Below are 20,097 nucleotides of genomic sequence, written 5' to 3' on the forward strand. Positions count from 1 at the left end.
AGTATGTCTTCACTGTCTTGCTTTTAAAAAAAAAAAATCAGAAAAGTCTTCTCTCATGTCACCCTGACCCTGTTTTTATTCCTTTCACATCTCACTGTGTCTCTGTCCTCCTGTCCCTGTTTGAGTGCTACACCTTCAGACTTGTGTGTCTCATCTCTACTGATATTATCACAATGCACCGACAAAGCTGTATTGTTTCCATTTGTCCTCTGTTTAACCAGGTCGCCTTTCTCTGATAACATCTCTGCCTGACAAAACTAGAAAACATTTACTGAACAGGCTTCAATTGCAGCACAACAGCATAATGGGGGAAACCTTATTGCTTCATTCTTCATTTTAACTCAATTTCTTCTGCTTCAGACTATTTTTTATATGATTTTTTTTCCCCTTACAGGGTGAAATAGGGCATTACCATTGGTTGAAAGGCTAGAGATAGTGCTTCTGGTACTCTCGTTTTTTTTTTCCGTTCTTTTTACGGACACCCTGTGTTTTAATATGAGGAGCTACATTCACAGAGGATGTGTCATCATAAGTCCACAACAGTTTCATTCCTGAAAGCCATCAAAAGGTTTCTCAAACAAACAAGACACTTACAGGCAAAAGGATTGATATGGCAGTATCATAAAAAATTATGTTGAGCAATATTTCACCAAAGAGATACCAAATTGAAGCAAAAAACATTTATTATATTGTTCCAAAGCACAGTAAAGTAACGCCACACCTTACCACACCCAAATAATGCCTCTGAATTATGAAGTATATAATTATATAACAACTCTGGTGTTACAGAAGGAATAAAACATGGCAATTTGCCAATCATTAGATTGTTTAAAATGTAACAACTCATTGTACATTTTATCCATTTATAGTTACGTTCATGGAACATGTGACAAGTGAGAAAAAAATGTCAGTTCGTGTTACTTACATTATAACGGCTATAAATGGTCCCTCACCAGAATCTCTTTTGTTTTGTTTTGTTTGCTTTACCTCTGAATGTTACAGTGTTAACACTGGAGACTCCTTCCAAAAATTGTTAAATTAACACCACCTTACTGAAAGCATCACTATATCAATAACTATACTATAATTTTAAATAAATTAGTATTAGTCTGAGATGACGTAGAACTTCCGCCATACACATCCCTGTGAATTAGCTGTTACTAGCGCAATGATTAGAAGATATTAGAACAAGTACATTACTGTAAATGTGATTTGGATTACAGCCTGCGCTACTGCCCAAGCTGCTGTTATAGAAAATGTATCAACACCTGCTGACCAATCAGAGCCAAGAATTCAACAGCACTGTGGTGTAAAGTGAAATAACTCATGACCTCAGACAGTACAGAAATAAGGGACACCTTTGGTGAAATATGACATTACCTCCTGAGATAATAGCCACTCGTATTACAGGGCAGAATGATAAGGTAGTCTAGACATGAATTTTCACTCTCGTAGTGTCTTGCTATACAAACACAACTTTTGGATGTAATCCAGTCAGGAAGTGCTGTGTATGTGTGTGTGTGTGTGTGTGTGTGTGTGTGTGTGTGTGTGCCTGTCTGTTAACAGTGTGTTTGGCTTACCACAAAGACAAGAACATGTATCAGGTGATATTTAGAAGGTTACCTAACATTGATCTGCTGTTTTACTGTCACTGAAGAGAGGAAAGGTGAAAAATGGCTATCACACACTAAAGAGCGACACAGACTGTACAGCTAGCAACGACCTCTCATCACCATAACAACACCTGCTTGCAACTCTGGTGATATACGGAAGAGTTGATGAAGGCTGTATTTGTGCGTCTGTGTGTGTGTGTGTGTGTGTGTGTGTGTGTGTGTGTGTGTGAGATAGAGAGAGAGAGAGAGAGAGAGAGAGAGAGAGAGAGAGAGAGAGAGAGAGAGAGAGAGAGAGAGAGAGAAAACCAGAGTGGAGAGGAGGGCAGAAACTAAGATACACAGAAACCGAGTAAAGCAGAGAGGATCTGAGTAAAAAGCTTGTGCCATTTTTCCTGTTTACTTACAGTTTTATGTGTGAGCTTAGATGTGGATTTCATGGAGACATACACAGGAGTTTAACTGGCTTTCAGGAGGTGTGATCTGGTCTGTCATATGGAGTGTTGGAGTGTGTATAAGTTCAGGTGAGTGACTGAGAGAGTGGTTAAAAGCCATGCTTCCTTTTATCTGTAGTCTGAGGAGTTTGTTATACTGGCTGGCATATGAACTATTAATGGTTGTAAACCAGCGTAGGATATCTGATATCGCAGCTCATCTATGTATCATTGGTTTTACTAAGACTCAGATCTACTCTAAACACAGAGGAGTGCACAGAAATTTCTGGATGTGCTTGAATCCATGTGGGCTTTTAATGAGAATGTGAGAGAACTGATAGAGTGAGAGATGGAGGAGATCATGGAGAGGCAGCATATATGTTATATAAGTAAGAATACAGTACTGTACAGTGATAAAGTGCAATACTGGCTTGTAAAGTGTGGGTTATTCAGGTTATTATAGTTAGCTAAACTAAAATAATAATGAAAACTACAAGTAGTACAACTACTAAGTACTACTAAAGTAATATTACACACACAAAGACTAGAAATACTGCCTCAATAAACAAACAAAATAGAATAAATATAATTATTAGTATAACAACTAAAAATAATAACAATAATATGAATATTAATGGGGGGGGGGGTTGGCACAGTTGCTTATTGGTTAGCATGTCAGGGTTGGGGAAATGATTACCGCTTCTGCCCTGTGTGCTTGAAGTTTGCATGTTCTCCCCGTGCTTTGGGGGTTTCCTCCAGGTACTCCAGTTTCCTCCCCTAGTCCAAGGACATGCACTGTAGGCTGATTGGCATTTCCAAATTGTCCGTAGAGTGAGAATGTGTGTGCGATTGTGCCCTGTGATGAGTTGGCACCCTGACCAGGGTGTCCCCCACCTAATGAATATGAATTTGGATATGAATAATACAAATAATAAAATAAATACCTCTCCTACCATTTCTCCCAGAGTACTACTCTGTGTAAAATGTATTCCCTACAAACTGCAAGTTGCATTATGGGGGTTCATTGTTTGTTCACTAACCTTCCACAGTGCATCCTGGGATTCCGTCAGTTCACTCCTTTAGACTTTCAGGCATGATCAAAAGCTCCTGCATAGTGCAGTATATAGTAAAAAAAAAAAAAAAGGTGCAGTTTCAGATATACAGCTAGTTTTGTGTGTGAAAGTGTTGGCTGGCAAGAAAACATTGCTTGTAGACTGTACTGTACATGTCCCTGTATGCAGATTTTTTTTTTTTTTTTTTGCTAAAAGTCACCTTGTTAACATATTATACATAACATATCTGTTTCATGGCTCATTATGGAAAAGACATTCGACTTGGACCTGGACTAAAGTTACTTTAGTTAAGAACATTTTTGCTACTTTGCATGACAACATACTTCATGCCACAGAAACGTTTATTTAATTGAAACACTAGGCTTGTGTCACTGATTAGATTATGTCATGAAGAGATTATGTGTGTGTCATGTAGCCTTGAGCAGGAAAGTACTGTATAACCACAAAACTGCAGAAGATAACAAAACCGCACTGTATGAAAATAACTGTGGGTGTGGGGGTGTAACTGCGCAGATGAAAGCCAGCCGAATTAGGGACACACACTTTTGATTGTGTGCGTGAGTGTGTGTTTTCTGTTAGTGTCAGGCCGTCTAAAGGCAGACAAAAGCTGATTAAACATCCGCTCAATTCTAGCTGTTGATAGAGGTTTGATTGCTTTCTGCACCTGCGTCATCATCAAGCCCTTCTCTTCCCGGAACGGCTCAGTTTTTCTCACCTTGTCATCCCTGTCCCCAAACAGCTGTGATAAGCCCAGCATACAGGCGGACTGAAGCACAATACAACCCCATAAAGCACACGATAAGACTAATCTTTATATTCATCAGTAACCAGAAAGGCTCTGGAAATTGTTATTCAGAACTTGTGTCTTTCTCATGCTGCTATGTTTTAAGTTTGTTTTTAGATCATCATTCTCCATATCTCCTGCGCCACCTACTGTAGCAGGGGGTTTAAGAGATTTCCTTTCACTGTGAGTGTAAACAAACATTTTTAACTATCAGGTTTGGGATGGATTGTCTCTTACTTATTTCTGTTTCCCTCATACACACACACACACACACACACACACACACACACACACACACACACACACACAAATAGGGCTGTTTTAAATCTGAGAGAAAAGAGGAGATATAAGAATAGAGAAAGTGAGAGCCAGATATCCCACATGTCACAATGAATCAATTTTCATGTCCTCTTCTAATGTTACTGTAAATATAAGACATATCTGGTGGAAACAATGTTTACAATGACAACTGATTTACACTGAAATCTCTGAGTGTGTGTGTGTTTGAGAGAGAGAGAGAGACAGAGAGAGAGACAGAGAGAGCATATAGCTATGTATATAAGGTCTCATAAAGTGTCTCGGATGCCACAGAAATCCAGAAACAGCCTCTCTGTGACCTGCTGCATCCTCCCTCCTGTGGCCTGCTCCTGACCGGAGAGGTTTGGAGAAACTCAACAGTTCAGCTGGGTCCAAATCGCTACTTTGAGACACAACGCAGCTGTGGCTTGGCAGAGGCACAGGAGGACGAGAAGCGAGATGGATGGGTGTCTCGGAATGGCTGTGTCCTAAATGCCTCAAGCCTCTCTGTGGGATGTAGACCATATGGGTGGTTTTGATGAGCCCAAAGTGCTAACAAAAGCACTCCAGAGTGTACACAGGTATTCAAATACCCAGTTAGTTGTTTGAGGCAGCCTGTATTTGAATAGTGAAACCATTATTTGGGTATTCATTTTGCTCTGTGTTCAAATGAATCAGGAAGAATGTCTACATATAAAAAAAAGAAAAGATCTGAGTGCTCAGCACAGCAAGGTGGACATGTGCATCGGCACAAAAAAAAAGTTAGTAAGCAGGCGATTTTTACTCTCATGTGGTTGGCCAGAAACTCACAAGTTCAATTCAATTCAATTTTATTTGTATAGTGCCTTTTACATTGGACATTGTCTCAAAGCAGCTTTACAGAAACATATAAACACAGGATACAGATTTTAAGTGTGTGAATTTATCCCTATTGAGCAAGCCGGTGGCGACGGTGGAAAGGAAAAACTCCTTAAGATGATATGAGGAAAAAACCTTGAGAGGAACCCGTCCTCATCTGGGTAACAACGGATAGTGTGAAAGTAAAAGAAAGTTCATTATGGTATTATTATGAAGTTTGTTTTGTTGAACTAATCCACTGTTCACTAAAGTGTGCAAAATTGTATGTAGTAATTGCAGTCCTAAGGCCACAGCAGCTGTGGTGCTGGAACCGTAGTTCCAGCACCACAGCGCAAGTGTTCAGCGCAACTCAAAACAAAGTTAGGACATTTCCAATAATGTTCAGCAGAGTTATATCAAAAGTCTTAAAGTACAATGGACACAAATGAGGTGCCTCAGCTTTGCAGATTAGGCCTATTTTACACCATAAGTGATACTGCACACTCAACCTCTCTATGACCATTATTCATTTTACACCTGACACTGCTCTGTGTTTACGTTGCATTTTCATTCACTGGTTTAGTAAATGTAAAACACAGATATGTTCCATCCATCCATTTTCTGTACTGATTATCCTACACACGGTTGTGGGGAGCCTGGAGCCTATCCCAGGTATCTCGGGGCACAAGGCAGAGGGAACACCCTGGATGGGGTAGGGCACAATCACACACACACACACACACACATTTACACACTACAGACAATCTGGAAATGCCAATCAGCCTACAACGCATGTCTTCAGACTAGGGGAGGAAACCAGAGTACCCTGAGGAAACCCCTGAAGCACGGGAGAACATGCAAATTCGTGGGATTTGAACCCCCAGCCCCAGAGGTGCGAGACAAACCTGCTAGCTAATAAACTGCCATGTCCCGCTACAGATATGTCAGATTGTTATAAATATGCACTGTGACTGCGAGCACACAAAGTACATTAATCCAATGAAGCTTTCAGTGGATACCACTGGAGAGAAGTTTCATTACAGTGGGAAAATAGTACTTGATCATATTAAAGACTTAGCAGTTAAACAAACATCATTGCCTGCTCATTAACACTTATGGATATTTGAATATTAAAATTAGACAGTACACACAGGTGCTTATGAACCTCCAGTTTGCAGTTTGCTGCTTTAACTTCTAGAAGCAGAAGGTTACACAGATGGACTGAGAGATGGATTACAGTGCTACTACTCATTTAACTAACATTAATTAGCCTGCTTATTTCCAGAAAGAGTAGGTATTAAAGAGGAAGATGGATTATAACCTACAAAATGCACTAATAAGCTCTTAATGTTCCCCAAAAAACTGTTTTCACTACTCATATATACATATAATAGTTATGAATCAATGTCTAATATGTGACCTTCTAATAGTGATTGTTATCCATTGATATTTTCATTAGTTTCACTGCATGAACCAAAGAAAACAGAGCAGAAGTTTATTTAACATGTTCGACATGTAGTGTCCAACAAAATGAATTCCTTTCGTTAATATCTGTAAAATAATTTGCAGAGATATTTTCCTATTGTCAGTCATTATTAAAGCTGCTGGACTGAACGTTTGCATCTCTGTTTGAAATATAAAACTTGCGGAGTTAAAAAAAAAAAAAATATATATATATATATATATATATATATATATATATATATATATATATATATATATATACACGTGGGTTCTGCTTCAGCACTGCTCCTCTGCATGGATGAATCTGATGGTTTGAGGTATTCATATGGGTTGTATATTAGCTCCAATACTTGACAATAGAGGTTTTCATGGAGTAGAGGTGAGTTGCTCTCTCTGATAGCTAGCAGAAAATAAGTGCAAGTTACCACATTGACCATAGCAAAACAAAACAAAAAACAAAAAAAAAAACAACATAGGAAACTTGATACCTAGCTGAATCAAGCAAACAAGTATGGTAATGTTAGCTAGCTACCTATAGCGCCACTGAAACATCTGACGTGTTCAGCTGAAAAAAGCCAATCTCTGCATCAGCCTTCAATCCCTTCAGGTCTCAGAGTTTTCGCCACCTCTCAAAAGACATGCTGATATTTATTCTCGTTTTAGCACGGGCTCGGTCGCTTTCATTTTTTGACTGCAGCCTCTCCACAGTTCAAGGTTTCTTGGTTTTGACAACAGCTGATTCCCCAGATGTCAGCGACGATTGTGTTTAGAACTATCCAGAATAAAGTAGCCATCTACATAGATGACAGTTTGAATTCTAAACAACTCTTGTAAGGAAGGACAAGCTACAAACACCACCATCACCATTCCATCTGTTTACAGACGTGACATAAGAACGCAAAGGGGTGGTGATTCCAAAGGCTGCGCAAATGACGTCTGACGTCAATGCAACTGATGCTTCACGCAAAATCCGACCCGACAGCTCAAATTCTAAATCATTACTATAAGCTTAGCATTGCGAATCAGGGGTAAGATAAGGAGACACTGATTATTTTACGTACTTGCTCAATAATTGATTTTTGCTCATTTTAACCAAAAAAAAAACTTTGATACTGCAGCTTTAAGGTATTTTGCTAAAATCTTTATGACAGTACTTTCTTTTCATATTGCTCAGCCCTAGTGCTTAATTTCAGCAGCAGCGACTGCCACATGTCACTTTTTAACCTCTAATTTGGGCATGTTAATCTCTTTTATCCTGAGACACAAGTAGACAAAAGCAACATCCCAAATATACCAAATTCTGAACAACAAATACTAGAACAATATATAATATTTGATAGCCATCCATTAAAAAAAAAATTGCACCTCCAGGTCTACATAAACCTAGCTGCTACTGTCGAATGTTTTATAAGATCCTAGGCTCTGGAACTGAACCTGAACAGAAGCTTTTATTCTCCTGAGGGTGTAAGACACCCAATCACACAGCGTGCTGGAAATCAAGACAGAAAGAAGAAAGAGAGAGAGGGCGTCATAAAGCACAGAGAGAAAGAAAGAAGGCTATTTTTTATGTAAGCCAAGATGAAAGGTGGTTAGCTGGGGGCAGGCCAGGTCGTGGCCGGTGTGGCGGTGGAGACAGAGCTAAATGCAGAAAAAGCTGAGCAGCATGCCTCACCACTTTAACTAACAATGTGCTGGGAAGACAAGCGTTTCTGTTTTTACCGCCACATTTCCTGCGTTCCACATACAGCGAAAAATGCAGCATGCAAGACATCTGAGCAGGGGTCACTGCTGCAGGTAGCGTAAGTCATACTAGCAGGGATAAGCTTTATTTATTTATTTATTTTAACTACATGGAAAGAGTATACTGAACTATGCTGTCATATATATTGATTTCTGCTTTATTTCATCATATGCTTGTTTTATTGCTGGAAATCCTACTTAAATCTTTAGGTATTAGTGTACCCACTGACTATAATCCAGTAGAATTTCAGACAGTGGGGGGGGTGGGGGGGGGTGTTGAGATTACCACCAAATCTTAAGTCTTTGTAACAAACCTTTGCATTTTCCTTTATATTCTTGGTTCTCCTCTTGTGACTTCATGTCATTCTTCATAAGGTATTTCCTCTTGTACAGTATCTGGCTTGATATGATCTGTTATCTGTAGTACTCTGTGTGTGTGTGTGTGTTTGTGTGTGTGCGTGCATCGGGGGTTTCTGGACTTGCATGGCTGTGTGAAGTGGTCAGTGATTAGTGGTCAGTGGTTAGTCTTCCTCAAACGCACAGGCTGCAGACACAGACACTCAGGAACAGGGAGCGAGACAAACACCGAGTGAATGTGTTCATTAAAGCGAGTTTTGTCTCTCTGTCGCAGGGACGCTGGAGGCATCGATCCCACCATGGAGTATGTCAAGGTAAGATCTTTCCCCTTGCAATTTCTGTTTAATGGCCCTCGACCTTGCATGCTAATGTGAAATGCTGTGGACTTGTGTTCAAAGTGTTCTAGCTGACTGGATAGTGTGTATGGTGTGTATTTCATGTTGAGGCTCTGGATAAGTCCTGTACATAAGTGGTTACTGTTCAGGAAACTCAGAAGTGTTAATGGATGCACAAATATATATATATATATATATATATATATATATATATATATATATATATATATATATATATATATATATATATTAAACTCTGTAGGTATACAGTATGTACTGTAAATGAAAAAGTGCATTGGACTGGTTAAACAGACTTTCAACACGTACACTGTTAGAAAAAAAAAAGTTCTGTACAGGCACGCTTTAGTTCTGCAAGGTACAGACAGCTGTAAACGTACCTTCAAAGGTATCACCATCATCTTGAAGGTCCAATTATGTTCCTTAATGATGCTCCTCTACAATTATGTTCCTCTAACTTAAGGTACAAAAGTCAGTGGATTTGTGTTCATTTTATTTCTGACGTGATTTGATTTTCAAGTTGAAGATGTTTGAGCTTCTGTATGTACATGTAGTCTTTGCTGGTGCTTTGATAAGAAGAGTTGAGGACATACACCACAAACCCCAGGAGAGCTGCTTCTGAAACACAGGAAACACTAGAGCAAGAGTTTACATAAGGAACATCAGATCAGATCAGCTCTGAAAGAACATTTTGAGCACATCCTCTATAATCATGCCATAACTATGTGTAAATTAACTCATCGTATTTTGCTTGGAACCATTTAGGACTTATCTGAATGCGATTTTTGCATTAATACGGAAGATAACTAAATTCACACACTATAGTGTCATTGAACATGGACATGGAATAAAAGCTTCTTTTTGGAAGTTATAAAACTATCTGTCCTCATAAGCTGTTCACACACTCTGATACCAGGGAATATGATCTAATCCAGATCTTATGAGAAGCCTTCATCATCATCATCATCATCACACACACACACACACACACACAGTAATCTTGGTCTAAAGATTTAGTTAGAGGGTGTTATTTCTCTGAATGGCCTGTTATAATGTGTATCGCCTGAACCATGTTTTTCAGTGTGCACCACCTGATGAAGCCTGTCAGTTCACTCTGTCACCACACAACTAGCTCTCTCAGCCAGCTGAGATGCCATCCTTCTTACACACACACACACACACACACACACACACACACACACACACACACACTCACTCACTCAAAGCCCTGATCATCTAAAGGTTTGCAGGTCTTTGTGAAGAGTAAACTCCTCACAGGCCCACCTCAGACATACAGTACAGAGTAAAGCAAACAGTATCCACACGCACATTTGCAATAGTCAGGGGCTGGATTTCATTCACCACGACTCATAATACTGAATCATTCCAGTTGATGAAGCACACAGAGAGTCAGAATGATGACTGAATGGAGTAGAATCTGAATCTCCTGGGCTTTATTATGAAATGCAACTCGATAGGAGGTAACCTGATAATCCATGTATTATGAGCTTTTTAAAAAAAAATTTTTAGTGAACCTCATAACAAAACAGTATATTATCTGTCAAAAGCATGGCAATCCGAGATGTATTGGGAATTCACATATAAATATGTTGTTTTCCGTTGAAATTAAGAGCGATGTGTGAAGGAAGGTGCAGTGAAACCTGCCTTAAGTGGCAGTAGAATTAAACTGATTATCTAGTGTGTTTATGAAGAGCAGTTTTCACCATCTCTGTTCCTGGAGATCTACCTTCCTGAAGTCTTTAGCTCCACTCATAATCGTGCCCACCTGACCATCTATTCATTGCCTTAAGAAGTTCTTGATCAGCTGAAACAGGTATGGTTGGAGATGAAACCTGCAGGAAGGTAGATCTCGAGGAAGAGGGTTGGTGACCACTGATCTAGAGTATCAGACACTATCGGCGTGATCAAGCTAGAAATGAGTGTCTTATTCAATGAAATTCAATCTTCTTTTTTTTAATAAAGCTTTTATTAATATCCAATGAAGCAAGGGCATGAGACTTGTGCAGGAAATGATTTTGGGAATTGAAAAACCTTCCAGAATATTGGAAATGAAGCAACAAGTGCTGAAGGGTCAAGGTTTTATTAGTGTCAGTGTCATGTTTGTTGTCAACAACTGTGCACCAACAACTCCACATCGTGTACCCGCTTTAGTGGTGAAAGGGAGGTCTTGGGTCCCCTCCTGTGGGGTTCCTAATATACTCCCATTAGATTTGTTAGGCTTAGATACAAGATGTTCATTGGTTTTTTTCTATGCCAAGCTAATATGCCCTAATCCCAATATGTTCTGTTAATTCTCTAAACCACTCGCTCGCCACATCTCCCTAGTGAAAGTGTACTTTGGCTTGACTTCATTAGTTGGTGTAGGATTTCCTGTGATCCGCTAACCTGACACGATGGTGACAGACACTTTATTATCACGTGTGGCACATGGACAACTTGTAGGAGGAAGGATCTGTATCACACTCTTTCTGTAGCAGGATCTTGATGGAATTAAACCTCAGAATGCACAGAATATGTGTCTATGAAATCCATATATGACTTACGCTATGCATTGGCAAGTTGGCTCCTTTAAACTGCACGTAAGCCGCTGTTTCCATATTCAGTTTAGTCATTGTTTTACAACCGGCCTGGTTTAGACTCTGCTGATCACGTTTAACAGGAAGTTACCAATTTGAACACAGAAGAACCATGGTCGAGCATCAAAGTGCAAGTGTACTTTTGTCACTTCCTGTGGCTTGATTTTGGTGCTTAGAAGTTAGGCTTCTAAACTTGTCATTAGCCGAAAAATGTTTGTACTCTGATGAGACAACGTTTGCTTAGTCTATTTTCTTTCATTTCTCCAGAGGCATTTTTTAAATGTTTAATGTTAATTAGACTACAAAAAATGACATCTTCCATCCATCCATCCATCTTCTACCGCTTACTCCTTCTTCAGGGTCACGGGGGAACCTGGACCCTATCCCAGGGGGCATCGGGCACAAGGCAGGGTACACCCTGGACAGGGTGCCAGAAAATGACATCTTATCAAGGGAAAATATATTCAATCTAGTCAAATTTGTCTAGTATTTCCTGTTTTAAGATTACAATTAACCAAATCTAAGATTATTAAGCGTCCTTTTACATATGAAATACTCTTGTTCTATTGCTAGAAAATTTTGCTCATTTAAGTATTTATTTTCCATGGAAAAAGCTAAATTATTTGAGAAGTGAATAAGAAATTTTAAAGCCTGAAATTAGTAAAAATGTCTAAAAGTAGGTTTAATAATCTTATGCTGTATTTGGTTTATGATTGTCTTACATTAACAACTACTAGATAAAATGGGGGGGGGGTATGTTGGCTTAGAGATTAACACGCTTGCCTCACAACTCTGGGGCTGGGGGTTCAAATCCCGCCTCTTCCCTGTGTGCACGGAGCTTGCATTCAAAAATAGTTTCACTTGCTAAGATGTCATAAATAAACTGTTGTGTTTCATGTGTGCCTACTCAATCGTAGATGATGACGTGTCATTGTAAATAAATGAATCCTAATGCATACAAAATGAATGTGACATGATTTTCATCAATAGGTTTTGTGAATTTAATGTATGGTATAAACAGAAATCAGCCCCAATACCATTCTGTGTATATTTACTTATAACTGTTGGTGGTGTTCCACAAGCGTAAACAAACAAAAAAAACTAACCCACTTTAACCATGTGTTAAGATGTGATAACGACTTTTATCTATTTTTTCCTTGAAAGAGAGGGATGGTTCAGTTCTGCTTGTCCCTTTATACCAGCTAGTACAAAAGAATAACCTCTAGCTGGATGTTCTGGTTAGACGTAACGGTTACGAATTCTCAGTAGCTCTGGTACTAGTGAGTTATTTCTATATACGGCATGGCATGATTAAGTGAAAGTGACACGCATTGTACCATCATGTCCTCAGGTTTCTATGACGTCAATCACTGGTCCAGCTAGTGTTGCATGTAAACCCGAGATCGCTTTTTTTTCTGACGTGACATGGATATTATCATCAAAGATGATTTGAAGGGGAGGAGGGAGGGTATGAGCTGCTTGGAGAAGAGTGTCTAAAAATATCAGTGCTTCATTGGGTGGGGAATGCAATCTTACCCCAGGGGGTTGAGGAGGTTTTGGAGAGCGGGAGGAAGCAGCATAAATTACAGTAGTAGAATTATACTCTTCATAGATGAAACCAGATAGAGCCTGCACCAATCAGGACACATTGTGACTGTCAGATGTTTTTGAGTAGCCAAGGCTTTAAAAATGACTGGCCTTAGGGACCCCACAGGAAACTGTCATTATGATGTCTGTCAAATAGAGAAGGAGGTAGAAAAAAGTATATTAAAGTGTCATAAAGAAGGTACAGGCTACTTAACAAACAGCTGACCTCAGAGTGTTGAAGCAGAAACCTCTAGCCGGAGCAGTTGACACGCTTCTGATTCTCACAAACACACAGCCAGTCGCACAGTAATCTACTAAGGGCTCATGAAAAAGCTTAGGATGAACAATGCGCCTGTGTTCCCACTGTGAGATCTGCTGTGCTCTGAGCCTTGTGAGAAACCCCTTCAGCCAGTCTGAGCTCTTAGTCTCAGCTCACACAATCATGCAGACTGACCAGCAGGTTCAGCACAGATCTCAGGTCAGTTCTGTAATGCCTTCCAGCAGCGGATATCATAACATGGATGATTAAGAGCACAGCTGGCCTTAAATCAGCAGCTGAAGACAAACGATCCTTATTGAGCCAGACCATCCGTCAACCTTAGATCCCCTTTAACTGGAACAGTTAGGCTTAATGAGTTAAGCTGGGTTAAGAAAAAGTACAGGCCTACATATGGATTTTTTTAAAATTACAATTAAGAACAAGAAATATTTTTCATTAAGCAATGATAGATACTACTGCAGAATAATGTTTGGCCATTACGGACATTTACAGAGTGGATCAATGGCACTATATCTTGAGCTAATTTAAAAGTGTTGCTTGCGGTTTAGAGACAGATCCACCCTCTGTTTCTTTCTCTCTACACAGCCATTGTGTCAGTGATGAGTGCCATAAAAATTCTGCCTAACTACTTTTGGCTCACAAGGTCTTCAGTGTAGGACTGACGCCAATCCCATCAATCAGCTGCTGTTAAATACACCTGGCCTAAAACAAAGCCTGCACTCACCACAACTGGACCTGTGTACGGTTTGAATGGTTCTCATGTGCTTCCGGCACGCACACTGAGCCAAATGAATACTTCAGGCAAAATGACTAGCTAGTATGAAGAGATCTAAAAGGAGACATTTAGAAATTGTTTCTCTCACTGAAAACACATTTCAAATATTGCTACACTACTCCCTCTAGTGGTAATATCTGTTTATCACACAGCAACTGGGTGTGGAAAGCTCAAAGGTGGATTGTGTGAACGGCGATTTGGGTTGTGCTCTGGTATTATATAATTTGATCATAGCAAGGTATAATGGTACTAATAATATTACTGATACTTCATACTGCCTTATAGCGAAAAGATTTTTATATTAAAATTGTTCATTCAGTCAAAGCAATCGTTAACTGCTGTGCATATACAGTCCATTTTAATCACTGAGGCAAAATGTGTTCATTTGACTAGTTTAAAGACTTTACTTTATCATGTAGATTTGCTAGATCCTTAAATAACAAAAACAGGAAAACTTAAACAAAAGAGCACATGCAGTTATAGGAAAATTAAAGACAAGGTGGTGTGAGGTTGATTATTTTCCAATAACAGCACATGCTGAAGTCTTTTATTACTCTAATACCCCAGCAATTTTCCAATGTATTCATTAAAGTAGTGGTTAGCACGTTCGCCTCACACCTCCAGGGTCCGGGGTACGATTCCCGCCGGGGCCATGTGTGTGCGGAGTTTGCATGTTCTCCCCGTGCTGCGGGGGTTTCCTCCCCCAGTCCAAAGACATGCATGGTAGGCTGATTGGCATGTCTAAAGTGTCCATAGTGTATGTGAGTGTGTATGTGATTGTGCCCTGCGATGGACTGGCACCCTGTCCAGGGTGTACCCCGCCTTGTGCCCGATGCTCCCTGGGATAGGCTCCAGGTTCCCCTGTGACGCTGAAGAAGGAGTAAGCGGTAGAAGATGTATGGATGGAATGTCTGTTATGTTATTAAACCTCTAAAGAGTCATTTCCTCTGTTTATATCAGACTCCTGTAGCAGAAAATGTACAGACTGTTACAGGAAGCATCACCATGTAAATGATTATATGGTTTTCATTGTCAAATAACAACATTTTAATCTATTTATTATTGGGCAGCAGCCAAAAAAAGTAAGTAAGTTTTGGGATGAAACCAGATTGTTGCCCTGAAACCTTTAAAAGTTCTATTTAAATATTATAGCATCATACCTGCATGTGTAATGCAGGGGAACATTATTTATCCTCTGCTGACAGGGACTTGTGTGTTTTTGTGAATATATGTGTGCACATCTGACAGAGAGAGGGTGTAATGTTGTGTGTACAGTATTATAACACTCTGTTTGTCCTTGCTGTGTTCTAAAGTCCAGATATCCTCACTGTGTTCACATGAATCACTGTATCCATATCACCCACATGAAGTTACTTATCAATGCACAGATCTGAGTGACGGGATACAACAATTAAACAAGCGTGCACACTATGCAGCCAACTGTCAGGTCATTTCTGCGGTTGGATATACAGTATGTTTTCTCTTGACCTGCATTCCTTTCCCTAAGTTCTGTTTTTAAACCACTCATTTTCACTCTCACGAATAAAAAACAAAAAAACACCAAGCAGACTCCATTTCCCACTGAGCCATGAAAAAATGTATTTGCTTGCAGGGCTCTGGAGCTTTATTGAGTGTAATTAGCTAGTTTGGGAGCTGAACCTCTGGGACTCTGGGAGAACATTCCTGAACGGTTCTTAGGGTGTGCCAGGGACTCATAATGTCTTTGTTTACCTCTTACAAGTAATAGGGGGAAAAAAGAACAGGCCACTGCTGATAAAAAACCAACCGTTTGAATCCCAAAATAATTCTGGTGCAATTAAAGCTAGTAACGGTACAAAGATTTCAACTGCTCTCTAAAGTGTGGACTTCTTCAAGCATTTGAATGTTTGCCTTTAAAGTGGATAAGCTCTCTCTCTCTCTCTCTCTCTCTCTCTCTCTATATATATATATATATATATATATATATATATATATATATATATATATATATATATATACACATACATTTTTATTTCTGGTCATGTCATAAATAAGTTAGAAAGATGATTTTTTTTGACTGAAAGCTGAGGTGGTGTTCTAAAAATGGTACTAAAAGTCTACATTTAAATAACAGTTTCAGATTTAGACTGAGCAACTAATTGAACATCTCGAAATTATAATTGCATGTAGTTCTGTGCGCAATTTCTGAGCTACTGATTCTTGCATCCACAAATGCACTAACCCAGACTCAGTCAACTTTCTGCCATCATACTGAGCTTTATATTTGAATCTCCCAGACTTTCACATGCTGCTCGTTCTCATTCCAGATATCATTCCAGCCAAAGACAGATTTCCCTCAGTGGAAATGATGGAATTCCTAATACTCTTAATAATGTCACTAATCAAGAGAAAGTCCCCGTCTGCCCTCACCCCTTTCAGGAAGTCCCGTGTAGTCAGGCAGCTAGCTGCAATAAGTGCAATAACACTAAGTGTTGTGTTCATTCCGTGAGTGAGCGGCCGGTGTTTACAGCCCCATGGGGAGAGGTGTGGTCATTTGGAGGATCCTGCAGAGGATCAGAGCAGCTGGGTGACAGAACAGCCTGATGGGGAAGAGTGACCCCCGCTGGGTAATATTTTTATCCATAAGCCCCCTACTGTTCTCCTTGAGCTGAGTGCAGACTGAAACAGGACACTACCATGCTGCTCCCTGAACACTGAGCTGTCAGTTATGATCACAATGCTCTCACGCTCTTTCATATTAATGCATCAGAGGAGCAGCTCTGCCTGGTCTATAAATGTCACTCGTAATACTCTTAGTAGTAATAGGAGGAATTTAGAAAATGTATGATGTTCATGTCCTATTCATGAAAAAAAAATTTGTTTACATCATAATAACAATTATACCACAGTGCTTTGGAGTTCTTGCATGCGATTGCTCAGAAGTTTCTACAACAGCACGGTTCTCAGAACAGTACCGGCTGCAAATCACAACACAAGTTTATATTAATGCGTGCTTTTTAATATCAGTCCATACAGGATTTTGTGATTGTTGCGGCTATAAATGCTTGATCTTGCTACGTTTTTTTGTGGTTTTAGATGTAAAACTACTTGAATTGCACTTTCGCAGTGATGGTTGTTGGTAAATGAGACCTTTTAGCTGTACTCATGTTCGACACACATGAATCGAAGAGGGCTTTGGCTGAATGCATGTTGTGATGATGCCACATGACGCGTTTTGGCCCAAATCAGCAGAAAATCTGCGGTAATTAAAAAGAACAAACAAAAAAAAAAACTTGCAAGCTCCTGCGAATATTGTGGAGTTTGCTTGATTTCGTGTTCATTTCTGCGATCGCAAAATTGCGAAATCCTATAGAGACTGATTATATGATGGATGCTTTACATAATCTAAGCCTAATAATATCTGCTGTGATATAAGAGGAATAAACACTTCAGGACATAGTGTTATAAGAAAACAATCAATTTCAGGGTATCACAGTATAATCGGCTTCGCAGTACACTTTGCATTGGCGTGCATCGCTCCACAACACTGCTGATTATTTTCTATAACAGCATGGCCTGTTCTGCTTTATTTCTTACTTATCACTGTGCCAAAGCCTGGACTGAAATCAAATTTCAAGAGAAAGTCTTGTATGGTTTAAAGACCTGGTTTAGTAAAGGTTATGATGAACAAGTATTTTCTATATACAGTATTTATTTATTTATTTGTTTATTTTCAAAATCAGCTTAGGTTACATTTAAAGATTTACCATCTCACTACAAGTTGCACATGATCTTTTACTATTTATGTTACACTCAAATTCAGTGGGATGTGTGAAAACAGGCTGTTGTAGTCTGATAAATGAACACACACTCACACAAACACTTACCGTCTCTGCATGACTAGACTGACCTTGAAATGTGCAGTAAACTTTCATTTGTTTTAGGGGTGTCAGTGACCCTGTTTCCATCTGCTCATTTCACACCCCTTGTTTCTGGATCGTATCCCGAGATGATTTTTTATTTATTTTTTTACCACAGGCATACACTAGCAAACAGTAAAGGTATTTCAAAGAAGCCAGCTCAACTCATAACCTGTATTCATAACTTAACCACTTCCTGTATTGTTCCCCTTTTCCAGTAGTTTTATGTAATAGATGGTTGCCTCATTAAAAACTGCGTGTTAATACAGAGTTGTTCATTTCCTCAGAATTTTCGACTATTGCAGTCACAGACAAAGATGTTATGATGAAACGTGTGACGTTTCAAAGAGAAGTGATTACGCATGTACAACATTTATCTTAGAGCTTCTGAAGCTGTTTGAGTGGACTGAATTCAATTTGAAATACCTTTTTAGACCTGCATTTTATATGGATAATCTGGATAATTATATGGATAATATATGGATAATTATAATTAAAATGAATGAGAGAATCAATTGTATCTGTGGAAATGTGTGTGTAATAGTAACCGTTGAAATGGGAAAAGAAAACCTTGTTCTCTGAGTATCACCAGGCAGAAACCCAGAAACAGACACTGATTATTATTGGCCGTAAATGTATAACTAGAATAGATCCACTTTTAGAAAACTCACAAGGAGCTATTGAGTACAACTGAGGCTCGGTGTTTTCAATGGTAGGGTACAGAAACAGCCTCTGTCAAACCTTTCTCCTGACTCTCCCCTCCCATTTGCACGCCATCTCTCAGTCTTTTACTCCCTATAACACCACACACACATAGGAAAACTCACCTTTCCCCCCCCACATCCCCTCGTTGCTTCTCCACTACCACTTTCACCCTCCCCTCTCTGCTTAGCAAAGGATGTTATGTCTGAAAATGGTTTTGATTTGATTGGCTGGATGCTGGGGTCACATGGGAAAAGCCCACCTCCATACATGGACTGAGCGGGGCTTAGAGAAACGGCATGGAGAGGCATAGGCAATGCTCGTCTCATACACACACACACACTCACACACTCACAGCCTTACGCTGAGTGACTGCCACAGACACACACACACACACACAAACACACACACAGAAGTGAGCATGCTGCCAAACATGAGAGGCATGTGGAAGTGATGAATTGTGAGTTTTGTAGGTGAACTGGAAGTGCCGATTACTAGTTTTCGAACACTGAGGAATTAGTGAGGGACAGAAATGTCTGAGAGATGCAGTGTTTTAAGGACCATCACTGCAGCCCTGTGCTGTTTCTACCAGAAGAACTCAGTCATGAGGGCCAAGGTGAGTGACAGTTGCACTTGTTCTGACTTTTTTACTGAACACAATGGATTCCTTTGTCTCTTGATTGTTCAGATAGAGTATATGGTGATGTTGTCAGACGCCGCTGTATTACTGTTGCGTCGGGATTAACACTTAGTACAAATTTGCCCTGTATTTCAACACACACACTGGAAGTTAAAGCAGTTATGTATCAGGAACATGTGCACTTGTCCATGTTAGTGCTGCCCTCAGGAGTGTGAAGATAGAGATGTGAGAAGATATATGGGTGCTGTAAAAAAAAAGGAGGTTATTGTGCCAGTCTTTGCTCCAGCTCTTTAGCTCTATAGCAGTATTCATTACAGTAAGTGAAGATGTCTGACATCATCTGTGCCTCCTTGTGATCCACTTACTGGAAAGTGTTGGTGTCTGTCTGTCGATCTATCTATCTATCTATCTATCTATCTATCTATGTGTATATCAACATGATCTTTATCATAATCTTTAATTTAGTGGATACTTTATACTGTACATTAAGCGTGTCTATGTGTGAACAAATAACCTGCTGTATAGTTCTGTTCATAATGTGTTAAGTGTGTTGAACACAAGACACGTGTGCAGTGCCATTCCATTTCTAGACCTAATTTTGCACCTTACGTGTTTATACAGACATGATGACACCCTGTAATGCAAGACCGGCCAATGTGTCATGAGGC

The 20,097-nt window shown here is 39.6% G+C and overlaps 1 protein-coding gene across 4 annotated transcripts in view; it reads left to right on the plus strand.

Annotated features, from left to right (window-relative positions):
* bcar3 (BCAR3 adaptor protein, NSP family member) overlaps positions 1 to 20,097 on the plus strand; it is a 69,596-nt gene that overhangs the window by 24,037 nt on the left and 25,462 nt on the right. For 2 of the 4 annotated variants that reach the window (XM_017467895.3, XM_017467897.3), the window contains exon 3: positions 8,871 to 8,910. In XM_017467895.3, coding sequence (XP_017323384.2) covers positions 8,871 to 8,910 — 40 coding nt within the window. Of the gene's footprint in view, positions 1 to 1,986; positions 2,135 to 8,870; positions 8,911 to 19,125; positions 19,406 to 20,097 lie in introns of those variants that run through there. The other 2 variants (XM_017467900.3, XM_017467898.3) reach the window with 2 other exon arrangements.

The sequence above is a fragment of the Ictalurus punctatus genome, chromosome 5 (genome assembly GCF_001660625.3).
Source record: "Ictalurus punctatus breed USDA103 chromosome 5, Coco_2.0, whole genome shotgun sequence".
Classification (NCBI taxonomy): Eukaryota; Metazoa; Chordata; class Actinopteri; order Siluriformes; family Ictaluridae; genus Ictalurus; species Ictalurus punctatus.